At 47.4% G+C, this 14,787-nt stretch overlaps 1 protein-coding gene across 11 annotated transcripts in view; it reads right to left on the bottom strand.

The window, feature by feature from the left end:
• Window positions 1–14,787, bottom strand: part of SHANK3 (SH3 and multiple ankyrin repeat domains 3) — a 403,098-nt gene that overhangs the window by 297,158 nt on the left and 91,153 nt on the right. For all 11 annotated transcript variants that reach the window (XM_064441038.1, XM_064441069.1, XM_064441094.1 and 8 more), the window contains 3 exons: window positions 2,024–2,175; window positions 1,542–1,709; window positions 334–450 (listed from right to left, as the gene is read on the bottom strand). In XM_064441038.1, the coding sequence (XP_064297108.1) occupies window positions 334–450; window positions 1,542–1,709; window positions 2,024–2,175 (437 nt within the window). The remainder of the gene's footprint in view (window positions 1–333; window positions 451–1,541; window positions 1,710–2,023; window positions 2,176–14,787) is intronic.

Genomic DNA, 14,787 nt, shown 5'->3' with positions numbered 1-14,787 from the left:
CTGTGAAGCAGGAATAGGAACCAGAGGAAAAACTACAGAATTTTAGGCAGTAAATGAGCAAAAACATCTTGGGAATGGGACATGTTAAACCATGGACCCTTCCCTCTGGCCACCTGCCTCCTGAGAAATCCAAAATCAGGCTGGTGCTACAAACAGAAACAGCCTCATCCCAGGTCAGAGCATGGACACAACTCAGAAGAACCTTTCTGGGTCTGGGAAGAGTAATAGCAATGAGAAGGTGCCCCAGCCCAATGCTGTGCTCTCTCTTTCTCAGGCAGACTGGTGCCCCATCTACACTTTCTTGTTCTCATGCCCCAAATCACGGAGATGTACCTGGTTATAGAGAGCACAAATATGAAGAGCGGTGTTTCCTGAGGCATTCTGTGCAGTCATATCAGCTCCATAGAAGAGAAGATGCTCCAGGTGCTGAACGTGGCCATAGCGACATGCCTGCTCAGAATGCAAAAACAGAAAAAAGAAACAGAAAAAGAAAATCAGGGAGCAGCAGGAAGATGATAAATCCTGTAACATCCTCTGCTGGATTCATCCATGCTGGAAAAGTGGAATCAGGCTGGACCTGTAACTTGAGAAGTCCCATTAACGTGCACACAGAAACACTGCTGCTCCTTACAGCAACACACACCTGAATACTTATTGGACAAATTACCTCTAGATCAATTGCAAGTTTTGGATCACTGGTGTCAGGGCCTCCTCCAGACCATTTGCTCTCTCAGTATCATTATCTGGTGACAAGAAGCCCTGAAGCACAAGCAGGCAAAGAGGAGGACAGTGGCCCCACATCTCTAGTTAACTGGTGTAGTATTTTCATCTACGTTTGGTCCATCCTGGGACCAGCAGTTCTCAAAGATCTGCCAAGGCAATGTAGGGTGGAGGCAGGAAGGAAGACAGTCAAATCCAGTAAATCAAGATCACAAACACATATTTCTTGTTCTTTTCATTCTAACCCTTAGCTGTGCCAATACTTGTCCACCTTGCACGGGGCTGAGGGCTGGGTGCTTCAGGAGGCCACGGGCCCAAAGACAACCTGCCCTCCTGATGGTCTGAGACAAGGGGACTCTAGGCAGAGCCCGTACATCCTCCCTTCTCTCAAAGGGTCTCAGTCTGGAAGCACAAAGCCAGCTCAGGTCCCCTAACCCCTAGCCCATGTCTTCTCTACCCCAAATCCACTTTTCAATGTGTAAAACAGGGACAGATACAACTGTGGTTTGGAACCAGGATGTCTCAGGCATTGGTCCGAGATCCCAAAGCACTATCTTATGAGCCAGTCATAATCGGGGGAGGATTCTAGATGCTACTGACCGAGGTCAGAAGAAAACAGCCTGAGCATTGGCCTGGGATGCGAGCCAGAGCTAGCGCACCACATGCAAGTCCTGCACACAGGACCCTGGCCCGCTGTGCTGGCCACCGCTGCTGAGCAGTGCCTCCGCTGCCTGCAGCACCCAAGGCGATGGGACAACCCCTGCCATCAGCAGCAGGACATTGGTTACCCCAGCCAGATCCCATCCTGCCGTCCATCCCACCTGGTGGATCTCCTGCCAGCCGTTCTCATCCACGCAGCCGAGCCGGGCATAGTCGTGCAGCAGGAGCTCGCAGCAGTAGGGATCCCCCCCAACCATGGCACTGTGGTACAGGGGCGTCAGCCCCCGGCTGTCCTTGTAGTCTGGAGAGGCACCCAGGTCCAGCAGCGTCTGTAAGAGAAGCACCTGCCTCGCTCTGCGGCTTCAGGTGGATGCCCAGGAGGAAAAGCAGCCCTGCAGAGGGTCCGGGGATGCTCTGGCTATGCCAGCAGGCAGTGCTCACCCCACATTCCCCCCAAGGCTCACGTTATCAGTGCCACGCTTTTGTAATGGGCTGTGCTCCCTGACAGCAATGCAAGAGATGCTTTGGCCCCGGGGTGGGCACAACCCTGCCGGCAGCCTGGATGGGGTGAGAGGAGGAGCTGGTGCTGGGGTGCAGGGCAGAGGGGAGGGAGAGCCCCCCACGGCAGCTCCCCCCAACTCACCAGTAGCGCTGTGTGGTTGCGGCACCGGACGGCCTTGTGAAGAGCTGTCATTCCCTCACGCGTCCGGAAATCCAGGTGTGCTCCCCCGTTGCGCAGTGCCTTGATCATCTCGGCGCTGAGCTCCAGCTGAGCGGCCGCCGTCAGGGGACACTCTGCAGAGTCCCGGGAGAGAGATGGGTGAGAACCACAGGGGCGCCCACCCCCTCAACAGGCACTGCGGCACCACCGGCCTCTCGCTCGGGCATCTCCTGCCTGGCTGCAGCAACGCAGGGTGCTCCCCGCTCCCGCAGAGGTTGCTGCACCAAACCCCACGTTCGCTCCCAGCGCTGCTGAGACATCGGCGGTTTTCCCAAACACCATGCGTGCACGGTCTGAGCGGGTTAGAGTCCGTCCATCGGTTTCTGTTGGGTGCAGATGGGAGCCCCGAGAGGAGAGGGGAAAGGAAAGTGCTGGCAGTTCAACAAATGGCAGAAAAGCCGTTGCTGGCCGTGCTGCCTCTGCAGGAAAGCACTCATCTGGACACACCATTTATACAAACGGGAGAAGAAGGGGGTGAAAATCGGTATCCTCATTCAGTTTCTCCCTGCAGCAAGGCATGGAGAAGGGGCTGTTGTTCTGGGGGGACAGCTATGTATCCCAGCACCACCACCACCATCCACAGAGCTGTCCAGAGCTCCTCCGCACACGGCTGTCCTGCAGCTGGTCCTCACTGCCTCCCGTCACCAGCAGCAAGCTCCAAACGTGAAATGCTCGCCCCAAACAGGAGGAAGGTCCCTCCAGCTGTGCGACCCACCCCGTCGCCTCTGAGGATGCTGGCTTTGTCGCACAGTGGAGCCTGCACAAACTCACCAGCTGGTTCAGTCCCAGCTCCAACCAAGACCAGTCCTGACTCCCAGGACTACCCAGCGCATAGGATTTGCTTCACTTAGGGATATAATTTGAGCAGGCAACAGAAGAACCACGGAAATCCCCTTCAACAGCCCTCCCTCACCAAGTGCACCCCCACCGGCCCCCAGCCACGCTCTGCTTTCGTTTTGCAGGTCAGAGAAGGAGCCCCGAGAGCACCTGTGGCTCTCTGCTGGTGCGTGCAGCTCCAAAATGTAAAGTGCCTCTGTGCCAGGCAGGCAGAGCCTCTTCCAACAGGAACTGCTACACCCTTCCCTCAAAGGCCGGATTTCAGCATCCGACTGTCAGCTGAAGGCTACCTTGACAGGTACAGCTTGCCCGCCCGCACCTGCGGGGCCCCACCATAGTCCTCGCATGCACAAGCGCGGAGGACCTCTCCTTGGGCAGGGGCCGCAGCGCCAACACACGATGGGGGTTTCTGTCCCACCCTGACGGTGTCAGGGAGATCTGAGCTGCAAAAGGACCGCGCTCGCCTATCCACAGGCTGATTTGAGAGCACAAAGGAAGAAAAATACCCTTTGATATAAAATGAGTAAAGTCTCCTTAGGAGACAGAACATTTTTCTGAACATTTTCATTGTAATTAAATAAATTTGTTTTCTTCAGAGTGCAATATTACAAAAAAAAAGGTACACTTTCATTCTCAAACAAATCCCTAGGTCTTTCCATCCAAATCCCCATACCACAAATGGAGTGAAATAAGACGCCATCAGCTAGAAATAGTTGTGTATTTTTTAGAAAGGTAGCTAATTTGCACATAAATTAAAATCTCTCTGTTTAGTAGAAATAATTATTTAAGTGAGAATAATAAAATGGTTTGAGATACAAATAAAAAAGAATACCAATATTAATTTTAGAGCATTGCTGTTAACCAAATTTTTTAAATGAGCCAGGTAGAGGTCAGACAAGGTTTTGCGGCTCTGCTAAAATTATCCGGGTTTTGTGCTACAAGACACTAATATAAAAAATGAAGGTTATGAAGACTGTTGTCAAGAGGATTAAAGATGAGTTCACCAATAAGAGGAATCACCAGTAAATGAGAAAGTTACAGCTGGGTCTTCTAAGTACCTGTTCTCAGCTCAAAACTGTCAATCATTTTTAACAACAATCTGGAAGAAAATAGAAGGTAATCTCTACGAAATTTCATACACACAGACACTATGTTGTTATATATGACAAAGTCAATGGTACAATGAATAAAATGGCTTCATGCATTCGTTGCCAATGTCAAACCTCGGCAGAGGACAGCTGCAATGCTTCATAGCTAGAAAATAAGGGATGCATTTTGAGCATGAAGGTAATTACCATTGTAACAACATATGTATTGCATGGGAACGTAACGGTGCCCACACAACTAGCAACATCACCCCAGAAAAAGCAGTGGAAGTGTTTCCTTAGCTCAGCAATGGTTGTGAAGACACAGGTTTGGTGGGGTTTATTGGTAACGATCTGCAACCCCTCTCGCACCCGGTGCGGCCACCAGGAGAGCGCAGAGCCAGATGCAGCACAAGGAACCGTGGAAAACGCCACCACTTGTCACACCTAACAGAGGGATGCGCTGTGACATGGTGCCAGGGGAGGCTCTCGGAAGGCCTCGGAGGGGTCTGCAGAGACATCGCTGTGGTTTCTGTGGTTCAGAACAGCTGGGCAGCCGCAGTGGAAGCACAGCTTGCTCTTCCACCGCAGCAGGCTGGAGATGGGAAGTCCTGACCCACACACCCACCACACACCAAGGGAGATGAAGAGCAGGTGACCGTGGGTTAGCTCCTGGGGCAGGAGAGCCTTCCTCCTCCCCTCCACCAACACCAAAATCACCTGCTATGCAGCTCCCCAGCTCTCATACCCCAGTTTTTTTGTTAGGGCCACCTCCAGCTAAAGGCAAAGGGAAGCTAGAGAGGAGACCTTAGTGAAGTTATGGCCTTTCAAGGACCATCACTTGTCTTCTGTGCCAAATACCATTGCTTTAATTTCTGTTATCACCGATTTTCAGTTACCGCTTTTTCACCATAATGTCTATAAAATCTTTTCCTTATTTATGGTTAATTTTAATTATTTTGAAATAACGTATTTGTCCCTCGCAGTGCGATAAGAACTCAGTCTGCTACAAGCTTCAGGTCGTGCATATGAACTGAAGTATCCTCATCAGTCCCTGCTGCATGCGTCTAATTCCATTTCCACATGCAGTTAAATAACCAGTCTTTTTTCAATATCTCAGTTTAAATGAGACAAACTCTTCAAAGAGGCAGAAGACACATAAAACAAGGCTGCAAATATTTCTTTAGTCTCAGTTATTAACATGCCAAATTCAATTGCAAAATCTATCACGTTACCTTGAATCCTGAAGACTGAGAAAGGTCCAAATAGGACATTTCAAGATGCACTGAATGAACCGCAGCTAGCAACTTGTTCACTAAATCCAACCTAACCACTATCTAATCTAGGATTTTAGTGATTGCACTCTGCTAATTCTTGGACACGTGCGTATCCAAATATATGCTTGAAGTAATTAACTAGTAAGTGCACAAGATCTGTTGCAGCCAGCGAGAACCAGCAAGACAACACATTGCACGTTGCACAGTGTAAGCAACTGATGAATGGAGGCAAGAAGGAGCTGCAGGTTGGCCTCTGCCTGAGGGCTATCGGGCAGCCGAGCTCCACAGGGTGGGTCTGACACCGGTGCGCCCTCTGACACTGCACTGCTCTGATGGGAAGAGCCTGCATGGCAAAGCCAGCACCCAGCTGTACATGGTGGCTGCTCCAGGGCACCTGATCCCTGACGGGGTTGAGATTAAATTATGCACTCAAAATCTGCAGAATCTGCAAATCGGGGCCAGCAGACAAGAGCTGTACTCGAGAGCACCAGCTGTGCTCAGAGGACCAGAGCCTGGGGAAGGAGCAGGTGACATGGTCTGGGTCTAAAAAGCTGCAAGTGGGACTGTTCCGTTAATCAATGGGTTGTAGGGAAGCAGAGGTGGGGACTGGAACAGCTTCTCAGAGGATTTCTTTGTGCAAAGGGCACCCTTGCCATCCAAAAAGCCTGACTGGTGAGAGCAGCAGAGGACTGGGGCACCGCTGGGACAGGGCACTGCCAAGACAGCACTTGGCTCTGGCAGCTAGAGCACGAAGCAGGTCTGGGTCCAGGAGAGCTCGCAGGAGTTAATTTCTGCTCCACTTAAAGGAGTAATTTCTCTATGTTTTTGTCTTGTAACTATGCTTAGGATGAAAAGCATTGCTAATGTTTTAATTGCAAACAAGGTATGCTGGCAATCCTCAGGCTGGTCACTTCTGTGAAAGCAATGAATCCAAGCAAGGCTGAGCTCCCAAACCCAGAACCAGACCAAGGTCCCCCACTCCTGCCAACCGCAGCTGTCTCTACTCTGGATCAGGTGTTATCCACACACCCCCCAGAAGCCGGCAGCAAAGAGACAACTTGAAAGGACAGCCACCTTGTCACACAGCGTGGATGCTCCTCTACAGCCCTGCAGAAGAAACTAACTGCAGAGGCTCCTCACATTTGGGGGGTGTCACGAGAACTGGAATTCACGTGGCAAGGGAAGGTGAGAAACCCCAGAGAGAGCTCCAGCATGAGCTGGAACAACATGCCCACTCTGATACCAAAATTAAAAAAAAAAAAAATTTAAAAAAATCTGTGTTACTCCAGGACTTAATTTATCATTTAGGAAAAGGGAGGATCTCTGTTCAAGTTGAGATGATGAGATGACAACAGGCTTGATATGAAAGTTTTTGTACAAGCTGCTGAAGAGGAGGGTTACAGTGTTCCTATACAGACCTATAGTACACATTAACAGAAAGTATCTGTCTATGACAAATACCACCTGTAAGTTAGTGTTTTTCAGCTGTAGGTGAGGACATTACAAGAGGACATTTCATCTCCAATTTCAGCTGGATGAAAACATACCGTTTTTCATTAATCTCCACTTGCACATTCAATTAAAAAAGATGCGACCAGTTTGCTTTAAAAGAAAAGGTTGAAAGCAACTTCTCTAAACTGAGAAGGACGATAACTTCACAAACCACAAGCCATTCAAGTCTCATCCAGTGTCTCCCCCATCTAACCAGAACTGCTGGCTGAACCAAAGTGTAACTTTTAGCTACTTAAATCTAAAGCAAGAGAAAACATATCATGTATGAAGGACAGTTAGTCAGGTCGCTAATGAAGTAACTGCATGTACCCTGAGTGCACGATGCCACAGCTAGCAGAGAGTCTGGGTACAGTGCAGCCAAAGCAGGAGAGGAGCAAGCTCCCTGCACCTGGGAAAGAGGGTTTTTTCCTAACAGTAAACAGAAGGTTGAGAAAGCACTGTCATGCTCAGCAAGTATCGCTCCCCAGTCACTTACTCCTGCTGCTGTTTGTCCTCACATCGTGCTGGGGCCCAGTCTGTAATGCTGCACACAGTCAAGAATACTTCTTGTAAATGCAATTATTTCCTCTCATTCTCCCGCTGTTCCCCAGTTGCCATCCTATGTTAAATACTGAGGATTGCCTTTCTCTTTTCTGCATGCTAAACTATCACTCAGGCTTGGGTCTAATTTTAGAATAACAGTAACTTCTCAGGTGTTTTTTTTACACACTGAAAACATACCTACAGGAAGCAACTGTGATATTTTTCTTTTAATCTCTTTCAAAGACTGTTAATCTTTCCTAGAATATCTTCCCAGCAATCCCGCAGCACTGAAACGTGAATGATGGCAAATTGGGCTGCGTTGGTTTAAGATGTGGCTCTTCTCTGCCTTCTCACCCCAGCAGAGTCAGGGGAAGGGGAACACATGCTGCACTTCAGCTGCCTCAGTGCACCTTAAAACCACTCCCAAAAGCAGCTTAAATAAAGATACCAGGCTTCAGGCTGAGGAGGCTGGGATGACACCGTATCTTCCTGTTGGCTCTGCTGTGAGGATGGCAGCGCAAAGCACAGACTATTTTACGGTGCAGCCAGTGTTATTTGAGTCCATTAACCGGATTTAATGCGGCCGAAGAACATTTCTCCAAGTAGGGATGTCCAGCTCGCCCTGGGGAGCTCCCCACACGCACCGCCTGCGCACAGGGAACCGCTCTGTCCAGAATTCAGCACATGACAAACATGCAAGACATGCAAGAATTCAGCACACGACCCGGACAGACGAGGCATGAGGGACCCTGGTGTGACCAGGCTGCAAACCCCACCGTGTCTCCAGCAAACCTGGCACTGACATCAGAAATACAAACGAGCTGTGCTAACAGCAGAAGAAGGGAAATGTTCCCCTCCCAGTGGGCACAACTTGGATGACAAGTCCCGGACTGTGGCTGCTGTGTGTCCTGGGAAAAGAAAGAACAGCACACACTGGAAAGAGAAACCAAAAGTAAGTGCAGGTTTTTGGTGGCCCAGATGAACTGGGCAGATGTGCATCACCCTTCCCATCTACAACACAGATACATCCTCTTCTGAACTGCTAGAATTTAAGCCTCAGGCAGGGTTATATGACTTCTCTCCTTTAAAAGAAATAGTTTATAAGCAAGGGAAGACCTAGGCTTTCTGGAAAACCTAGCAGGCTGCAGATAAGACTATTCATTTCCCTGTGTGAATAGGATCATGGATAATGACCCACAAAGAATTTCTGCAGGGACATTTTTTTCCCCAGGTCAAGAGGGGAAGAAGAAAAGACTACAGAAACTGAGAAGAGGATGAATCATTTTTATCAGGGCTTTATACCGCAAAGTCTTTTGAGACGGTAATGTAAAAAGCTAAAGGGTTAAAATTGCAGCTTGACCTAAAACCACATCCTGAGAAATACAAATGACACAATGAGCCAACTTGTGAAAGGAATTCAAGGTTCACAAGCTGAGAAACTTCAAGGACCAATAACAGAAAAAAACATTCTCCCACAAGGAAGACAGAGGGACGCCACAACCATGAAACAATGAAACCAGTGAGGGTCACAGGAACTGGGGGAGAGGTAATTCTGGCAGGGGGAGATTGCGACCACTGACTCAACTGAGGGATGAAAGGACTACCCCACGCCCCACGCCTTTTGAGTACATGCAGTGAATTAAAATCACACTGTAGCTTTAAACTTATGCAAAGAAGATACAGACCAATGGAGGAAGAGGATGCTCAGTGAGGTCAGTGATTATGTATTAGGTAGGCATGGTGTGCTAACTTTCATGTATAAATGTCAAAAATGAACTCCAGTAGGTGTGCACATTAGGCGGAGAGATCCCCCATGCGTGCAGCGCCGAATAAAGTAATGCCTGCTCTTTAACACACCCAGCATTAAGGAGTTTTATTCCTGGTTTTCGGTGACAGTAACGCTGCATTCACTGACTCAAAAACCAGCAGAGCAGTCACAAAATGCCTTCGGACTGGGATGAAGGGAACACTTGTGTTGCACAGGAGTGGATGAAGAAGAAAGCTTTAGCTGCTGAAGGGCTGAATTTCTAAAACCTCAAGGGTTTGGGTTCCTCCCCTCCACTTTTGTACAAGGCAGGAGAATAAATGGTGTTTGTAATTATCCAAGCTGCTGAAGACCTGACCACACAGAAAGGAGCATTTGGTGTCAGGGCCTATTTGCAATATGCCTGGTAGACTCATCCCTAGAGACAGAGTGGATAAAAGAGCATTGCTAATAGCAATGCTGCTTTGCCTAAAAGGAGAGTAGATTTACTACAGTGATTTTGTAAAGGACGGCTGAGAAATTAAGAATAGCACTTATGCACTGCAGCTTTTTCTATCTTGGCTGAATACCAAGCACTGGAAATACCATAATTTATTTATTCCTTCTCTTGAAATCTTAGTTGGACATCTGCCCACAGTTCCATCACTGTACTGATAAACCTGAAAGCTCCAGGTTAAAAATTCAGTACAGAAGTATTCCCAACCAAGGAAAGACTAAGTTTTTCAAACAATCTAGGAGAGAGAAGGCTTGACTTGGCAGCAAAGTGGCCTTTTCTCTCTCCATGCACAGAACCCTGCAGGTCCTTAAAGGAGATATAGAGTGGTATGCAAGAAGAGTCTAAGACTTTTTGGAAAAAGAGTATCTCCTCCCTGTATTTGTATCCTCTCTAGTTTCAGGTTTTACCAGTTTCCCACATCTGAGAGCCCTGGCTGATGGGCCAAGTGGGCATCTCCTGGCAAAGATGGAGAGGAGCACTGTTTCAGAACGACTTGGGATGAAGATATTCAAAAAGTCGCTGAGAGAAGTCAAAGCCAAAAACCAGAAACCACAAGATCTAAAAGATTTTGGATTCCTGGAGATGGTGCAATGAGGGGTGGCTCCTGAATGGAGAACACTGATGGAAGTTTGTGGCATTGTTGTCTTCAGAGCGTGGAGGGCCAGAGGAGGATTTATTACTGCTTTAGCTGTTATGCTCTAATATCGCTATGGGCTAGAGGGATGGAGCAAAGGCACTGTTAGTTCAGTATTTACCACTGGCCACATCATCATCTGACCCGGCATTCACAGAGGCAGAAAACCTCCTGCCCCACAGGCTTTGGAGGCAAACAGCCTCCCTGTGCTTTGCCAAGCCCTCCCAGCTGCCCTGGGGATGGGTTACGAGCTCTTTGCCTCTGCCTGCCAGGCAGCACAGCCTGCGCCTCTGTCCCTAAACGTCTGCTGGCATGCTTCTGCTGAGTTCAGTGGGGAAAAGATGGTTTCTGTGATTGCTGGCTGGCCAGGCAGCAGGGACATCAGAGCAATGATTATTACCCCCATTGCACGGTGCCTGCGCAGCCTTCCGCTGGCTCAGGGCTGTCCCCTGCACACAGGGAGTGCTCAGCAGCCTGGTCTTCAACAGCTCCCTGCTTCCCAGAGGAAGAAAAAAACACATTCACGGCATTACTCCTCATCTCGGAGACCAGGTCGCAACACCGCTGGCCCCCATGCCATGCAGCTTTGCCATGGGAAGCTTGGCCTCATCTGTAGACCTCCCTGGCCAGCTGGCGGGAACGTGGAGTCCCAGTGGATAATTCCCAGACACCTGTAGATTCACAGATGGGTTTGGAGGCAATAACCATATTGAAGGCTTCTGTGCTTCAACCGGAAGGCTTCCCCACAGCTTGCAAGTAAGCTTTAAGGGCAAATGTAATGAAAGAGGCAGCTCTTACAAACCCAGTCAGGTTCTGTCCAGAACCATAGGCAACAGAAGCCAGTTCCTGAACTAGCTCATCCTTGGCATAATCGAAGTCCAAATCACCAAGGGTCTGCCCCATTCTGGAAGAGGATATTAAGTATTTACTTAATTCTCTGCTGTCTCTCTACACCCTTTCTCTGCTTCCACAGGGACTGACAAGGAGATGGTGTCCTGCAACAAGGCTTCACTGGCTTCATCCTCAGCAACTCCCTCCATTCCCAGGTTTCCTGTGTCCGGCAAGTCCCGGTGCCCTTCTCAGTTTGGGCAAGCCATCGGCCTCCTCCTTTGACTAACCTCGAGGGCTGCACACGCTCATTTTAGCAGACCTCCTGCATTGCAGAGCGAGACTTGGTTAAGCCACTTGAATATAAAACTACAAGACAAAATATTCTTCCACCCGTCACCTTTGCTAGCTAACATAAAGTCAGAGCAGGAAGGACACAGAACAATTCCCTCTTTACCATTCACCAAAATAAAACGCTTTCCTGCACATATGTATATTTATTTTCTCCCAGGACAAGATTGTACAAAAAAGGATCACAAGTGACACGCATCAATCATATGGCTTAACATACTCCCATAAAGGGCAGTATGAAAACTTGTAGTGGAAAACAAAAAATCTGAGAAAAATAATTTTCCTTCTCTCTGCCTGGTACCCTGAAGTCCAGAAAAAAGGGACTGGGCTCTTAACAACAGCAAAAAAAGCATAAAAAGCATTGGTAGGAAACAGGGAAAGGCCTCTAGTTAAAGGAGTTGGGCACTACAAAGATGCAGTACTTGTACACCACGTACTGCTGTTGCGTTTTAAACATTGAGCGTACCACTGTTGACTTCTTGTAATGATCAGCATTACAAAACAGGCATCACTGATAATAATAAGACCTTTGCCACGAGGTAGAGAGGCAAGTGTCCTTTCTAAGCTTGATTTTCCACATGGGTTTGCACACAGAGCTCTAACCTAAGGCTCCATCCATATGTGCTGCCATGGTACAGACGTTTACTTTAAAAAAAGAAAAAAAAATGCTAAAATTAAGAAAAATAGCCCAAAGACATTGATTTTTGTAAAAGAGCTATTTGTTAAGCCTTTTCCAAACCAACTTTAAGATATTCATATTAAAATAACTGCCTTTGCTGCTTTGTGCAGCCTTTAAAATTCATGCCATAAATTACATCAGTGCAATTTTATATGGGAACGCTCTGAAGGCTTGTTAAAATATCCTCTTCCAACAGCAATTGTGATGGTTGAAGAGGCTGCCTCCCCCGGCCTTCCTCCACTGTTTGTTCACTACCCTACACTTGGGCCCCCATCCCGGCGTGCTAGCTCAGCTCTTTGCAGGAGTCTTGCCTAACATTTTTCAGTAAAAATGAGCCCTTTTTTTTTCTCCCAAAACTTGGGTTAATTGAATGACCAGGTACTTGAGATAACTCATTTGTTCTTGCAGAGGAACTGAAGTGAGGCAGGTTGGAACCAAAAGTCCACAATAAATTCCAGAAACTTCTCCTTGATGGGAATTGCTATGTGCCTTTGCCTGAGCTCCACCTCATCAGAAAGGCAGTGCAACCACACACAATGCCGCCAAATTCAGTGTCTTAGTTATATGTCCAAAGAAGCCCTACAGGTGATGAAACAATAAACAGAGCTAGAGAGGACCACATTACAGCAGGGCGCCTGTGCTTTGAAGAGTCCTTGTTTAAGGAGTCTGAGGTCCTACCACTATCAGAAAGGCCACGCACATGATTTCCTCCCAAGCACTGCAAAAGTGGCAAGCAACAACAGTGACACCTGCCAAGCTGCAGGCCCACGAAGAGACCACTGAGAAGAGAGCTCCTTGCGTTTCGCTCAGGGGTGGGCAACGCACTCACAGTACCGCAGTGTCACAGCCCTGCACACATGCAGCACCAGACTGTACCAGCATGAGTGACTGCTGATACTGTCACGAGACCACACGGTCCACAATGCTGCTCTGATGCTCTGCCACATAGGGTCCCTGGCTCCTCTTCACCTTTCCTCCAGCAGTTCAGGAAATTCTAGTTTAGTACACAAATCCATTGCTAATAGGACTGCCAAAGAGGAGTTTCATAGGATATATGGTTTCTTCTTTTCAGGCACGGACATCTTGCCACAGGAACCATGCAGCGGCACTTGCACTTGCATGTCTGAACATGGAAGCTGAGGACAGCCCACAATTTTCCTTTACTGCTGGATGAGCCTGTGAAATTAAAGGGCAGAAATCTCCTACTAATGGGGCATGAGGACATGAAAGGCAAGCTGAAAGACAGAAAAGTCCACGTGCTCATCCCAGAGGTCCCTGCGGTCCTAAAGCAAGACAAGGCATCGGGCAAAAAACACTAGCAGTGACTCACCAGCCACATGATGGGAGCAAAACCAAGATATTCTGGAGGACTCTCAGTGAATGACCCAACAGAGGTGAGATAATGGACTTGGCTGAGAAAGAGGTAGAGCAATTAGGAAGATGTTAAACTGAGAACACAAGTAAAATGATTCCAAAGATGGAAACACAGCACAAATGCACCGTGTCAGAAGTAATTAAACCCATTTGACAATGAATGTGAGGAAAATTTTTTCTTCCTTTTTTGCTCACTGCAAAATGCTGGGAGGCTGGTTAACAAGAAAAAGGATGTGGACTGCTTTTACTGGTATCAAGAATTGTGATATAATTGTCAGTACCAAAATCTACCGACAATTACATCACTTTAGAATATTAAGGATACCCGATTGTTACAAGAATGAGAAAGTACTGAGTGGGCAAGGAGGACCAGAGAGTTTACATTCAATTCCCATCACCTATCATATAGCCACCGATTATTCAGAACAGGACTTTGAATGCGTGTGGATTAGCACCTGAAGTAATAAGTTAAAACGTCCTTCATAAGATTTTGTTGTAGACCACTAAACAAAAAAAAGAAAAAGCATTAACTTCTAAGTGTTTATCTCCAAGCTGTAGAAATTAACATTTGCACTATCAGGGCAACTTCAGCTTGGAGGAAAATACTGGGTGTCCTATCCAACAAGCAATAAAATATAATTTCATTTTCTGAAAAGGGGAAAGCTAATCACTTTTCTATAGATGCTGCTTCACTCCAACATACGGGAATGCTACTTTGGATGTCATTGTAACGAATAAAAATCTGCTAAATACTTGACTGCTATCTAGTGAACTAGGGATGACATGGAAAGAAGAAAAGTCCCAACTAGCCAGGTAAATATTTGATGCCTCCTAAGGGAATCAACCAAGAGAAATTAGGTAATCAATCATAGGAAATGTGGGAGGTTTAGAATTAAGAAGGGAAAGTAAAAGGTGACTGGGAAGTCTTGAAGAACAATTTCTGTGTGACCCAGAACTACAACTCCATAAACCAGAGGCGAACCACTGCCACGTGCCCTTCCCAGGTCAGCAGCGAATTGACGGTGGCGGTTACAGAGACAACTGTTAACAATAAGACATGATGAAATAGCAGTCACTATGAACTGAAAATTAGAAAATTAAGAATAATAACAAGAACAAATGACATAGGAGTAAAGAAATCCACATTTCGCCTGGCAAAGGACTATCAGAGAGGGGTTTTGCTGCTGCTGTTTAAATTTGATAATACAGAAATGACTTCCCAGCATTGCTGGGTGGTGCAAGCCAGTCAGTCACTAGGCAGATAGCATATAATTGCTAATAAACACAGATAGCAAAACGACCAATCTTTTGTTTTTTATTTTGTTG

The sequence above is a fragment of the Phalacrocorax carbo genome, chromosome 1 (genome assembly GCF_963921805.1).
Source record: "Phalacrocorax carbo chromosome 1, bPhaCar2.1, whole genome shotgun sequence".
NCBI lineage: Eukaryota > Metazoa > Chordata > Aves > Suliformes > Phalacrocoracidae > Phalacrocorax > Phalacrocorax carbo.
Note: the sequence above shows the minus strand (reverse complement) of the source record. Positions and strands in the feature narration are given on the sequence as shown.